This window comes from Pterocles gutturalis, unplaced genomic scaffold (assembly GCF_000699245.1).
Source record: "Pterocles gutturalis isolate BGI_N339 unplaced genomic scaffold, ASM69924v1 scaffold45683, whole genome shotgun sequence".
NCBI lineage: Eukaryota > Metazoa > Chordata > Aves > Pterocliformes > Pteroclidae > Pterocles > Pterocles gutturalis.
Genome location: NW_010124710.1, coordinates 1 through 2,536, shown reverse-complemented (window position 1 = coordinate 2,536; position 2,536 = coordinate 1). Strand labels below are relative to the sequence as shown.

The 2,536-nt window shown below is 35.3% G+C and overlaps 1 protein-coding gene across 1 annotated transcript in view; it reads right to left on the bottom strand.

Annotated features, from left to right (window-relative positions):
- LOC104465327 (1-phosphatidylinositol 4,5-bisphosphate phosphodiesterase beta-4-like) overlaps positions 1-2,286 on the bottom strand; it is a 33,122-nt gene extending 30,836 nt beyond the window's left edge. Inside the window, exons 1-2 of the mRNA XM_010078326.1 lie at positions 2,193-2,286; positions 1,596-1,746 (exon numbers count right to left, since the gene is read on the bottom strand). Of these exons, the coding sequence (XP_010076628.1) occupies positions 1,596-1,746; positions 2,193-2,216 (175 nt within the window). The 5' untranslated portion in view covers positions 2,217-2,286. The remainder of the gene's footprint in view (positions 1-1,595; positions 1,747-2,192) is intronic.
- Between the last annotated feature and the right edge of the window lie 250 nt (positions 2,287-2,536).

Below are 2,536 nucleotides of genomic sequence, written 5' to 3'. Positions count from 1 at the left end.
GGAAATCTCCTTAGGTAACAAGATTTTTTTTTCTTAGAAGCATAAGATTCTGCTCAATTGTATGGTATTAACATTAGTCTCGTAAATGAGACTGGAACAGATTTAGGCACAGATAAATATAGAGGCTGAAGTTTTAAAAAACACAAATCACTTAACTGTTACTGAAAGTCAGAGAACAAAAGATCACAACATTCTTGTGCATCTGAAAGCTTTCCCCCGACACCCTGCCTTCCTGGATACCTAATTTCTAATAGCAAGGTGAGTTGTATATCATAACAATGGTAGAATTATTCAGATCGTAGAGATAAGTAATACAAAATAAGGATAGTTATACATGACACAAAAATGACTGTCTCTATTTTAACATGAGAGAATATGGATAAAAGATGGCTGCAGTCGAGAACATGTAAGTACTGAAATCTCACTTTAAGACCAGGGCTGCATCAGGCATGCTGTGTTCTAAACAAAGCTCCTCAGGATTTTATTTTAAAACACAGACTCATTTATTTTGTGCACCAGGTCTGACTCCATGGCAACCAGGAAATAGTTGCCAACCCCAGCAAATTTCACGCCTAATTAATGCACAACAAAACTAATAGTTGTGCATCTTGGTGATGAGACATGAAATATGAAAACATCTCACTACGTAAAATAATCTGGGTTTTACATCAGGGAAGAATTTTGAAAGAGTTCAGGTGTCAGAAGCACCTGTTTTATTGACAAAAGTGACTCCAGAGAAATGGCATCTTGTTTCACGTGTGTATTCAGCCATGTCTCCTTAAGTTTAAGAACAAGAGCAGTCAGTGCTCCTTTTCACTCCTATCAATCCCATTGGGCCAAGGTGGACGAAAAGAGTGTGAATCTGATTCTAATTCTTGTGGCCCATTAATAGAAATATTTATTGTGTTCCATTCAGCTGTACAAATTTGTTTTCTCACTTAATCTTCATTACCCATGATGATACGTGAGAAACAAATAACCCCATTTGACTCTATAAGATGATTTTGTAGAGTGAGAAAATATAGTGAGGAAAAAATAATTATTTACTCATAAATGAGGACATTTAATATGGATTTTTTTACAATAATCATGCCATTTCCATAATCACTATTCAGACTAAAGCCACACATTGAAAATATTTCTAATTGCTGTGAAATCTCTACAGAATCCAGTGAATTCTAAATACCTTTAATTACTTAAACCTGCAACTCTGCCAAGGGATTTGTGGAGGAAGAAAAAAAGCAGAAGAGTTTCTGTGGAGTATACCAGAAAACAGTAATTCCTATTGGCATTCCTCCAGTAGCTATTTAGTAAACTACTCCCAGAGCCATGCAGGTTACTACTACTGACAGCAGGTATACAGCTACACAAAGAGGTCACTTAGTAAAACGAAGCTGTATTGGCTTTATCAAGCCATTTTAGTAACATACAAAATTTATTTACAATTAGACAAAAACCACTCTCAATGACAAAAGAAGTTACCTTCTAAAAGGGTAAGAACGAATAGAAATGCAAATCTAAAACTGAGAAATTAGTGCTTTGTGACTTTCTGAATCACTTCAGAACTGAAAGAGCAGAACATGATTTTTGCCTACCTTTCTTAGTGTCAGTCCCAGATCCAAAGCCTGCAGTGGTGCTTGGTCGAAGTTCAGAGCTACTCTGAGGTGTTACGTTTGCTTTGGCATTATTGGCTTTTCCTTTTCTATCATTCTTTGAAGTGTCATTTGGTACATCAGCTATATCACTCTGAAAGAAACATTCACATCATAATAAATTAATAGTTGCTTTACATGTAGTATGAAAGTTGAAGTATAGTAAATTTCTGAACTTGCTTACTTTAAACATAATTAAGAAAACTGCAACATACTTTCAAACAACACTATACTCACTAAAGTATTTGTAATGTATTTTAAATGGCTTCCTACTAAAATATGGCTCCTTTCTAATTTCTCAAAATTTCTACTTCTAAGGGATGCATTAGTACGATCTTTGAAAAGTCAGCTGGTGAATGGTATTTCAGTGTATGTTAACTAACATAAGCCAATGTATTTCAGAGTAGGACAAAGAGGCTTATATTTGAAAATAAGAAATGATAAGGTAATATGCATCGATTGGAGAAGGACCAGTTTACTTTAAAAAAAGAACACAATGACAAATGCAGCCCATTTATGTTCACACTAACTTCTACTTACAGTTTCAATACCCATGGCTCTCATTTGATCTGCTCTTTTTTCTGTGATAGACAAAAATTTCTTTGGATCTGATAAAGCATCCACAATATCTGTAAAAACAAAAAATCAAATTTTATGATCTTCAGAAGCATTTGGAAATTAATCTTTCACAAGAGCTTTTTTTCTACCTCTGTTCTTATGACCCATGGCTTACAACAACAGTTCAATTTTCCATAGTGAACCTGGCAGCATTGAAAGCACTCACTCGGTGCCACAGAACTTGAACACACTAGGAACACAGATCAGTTTATAATGCACCAAGGGAGAGGGTAGCCTTTGGTTGCAGTGACCATGACGTGGTGGAG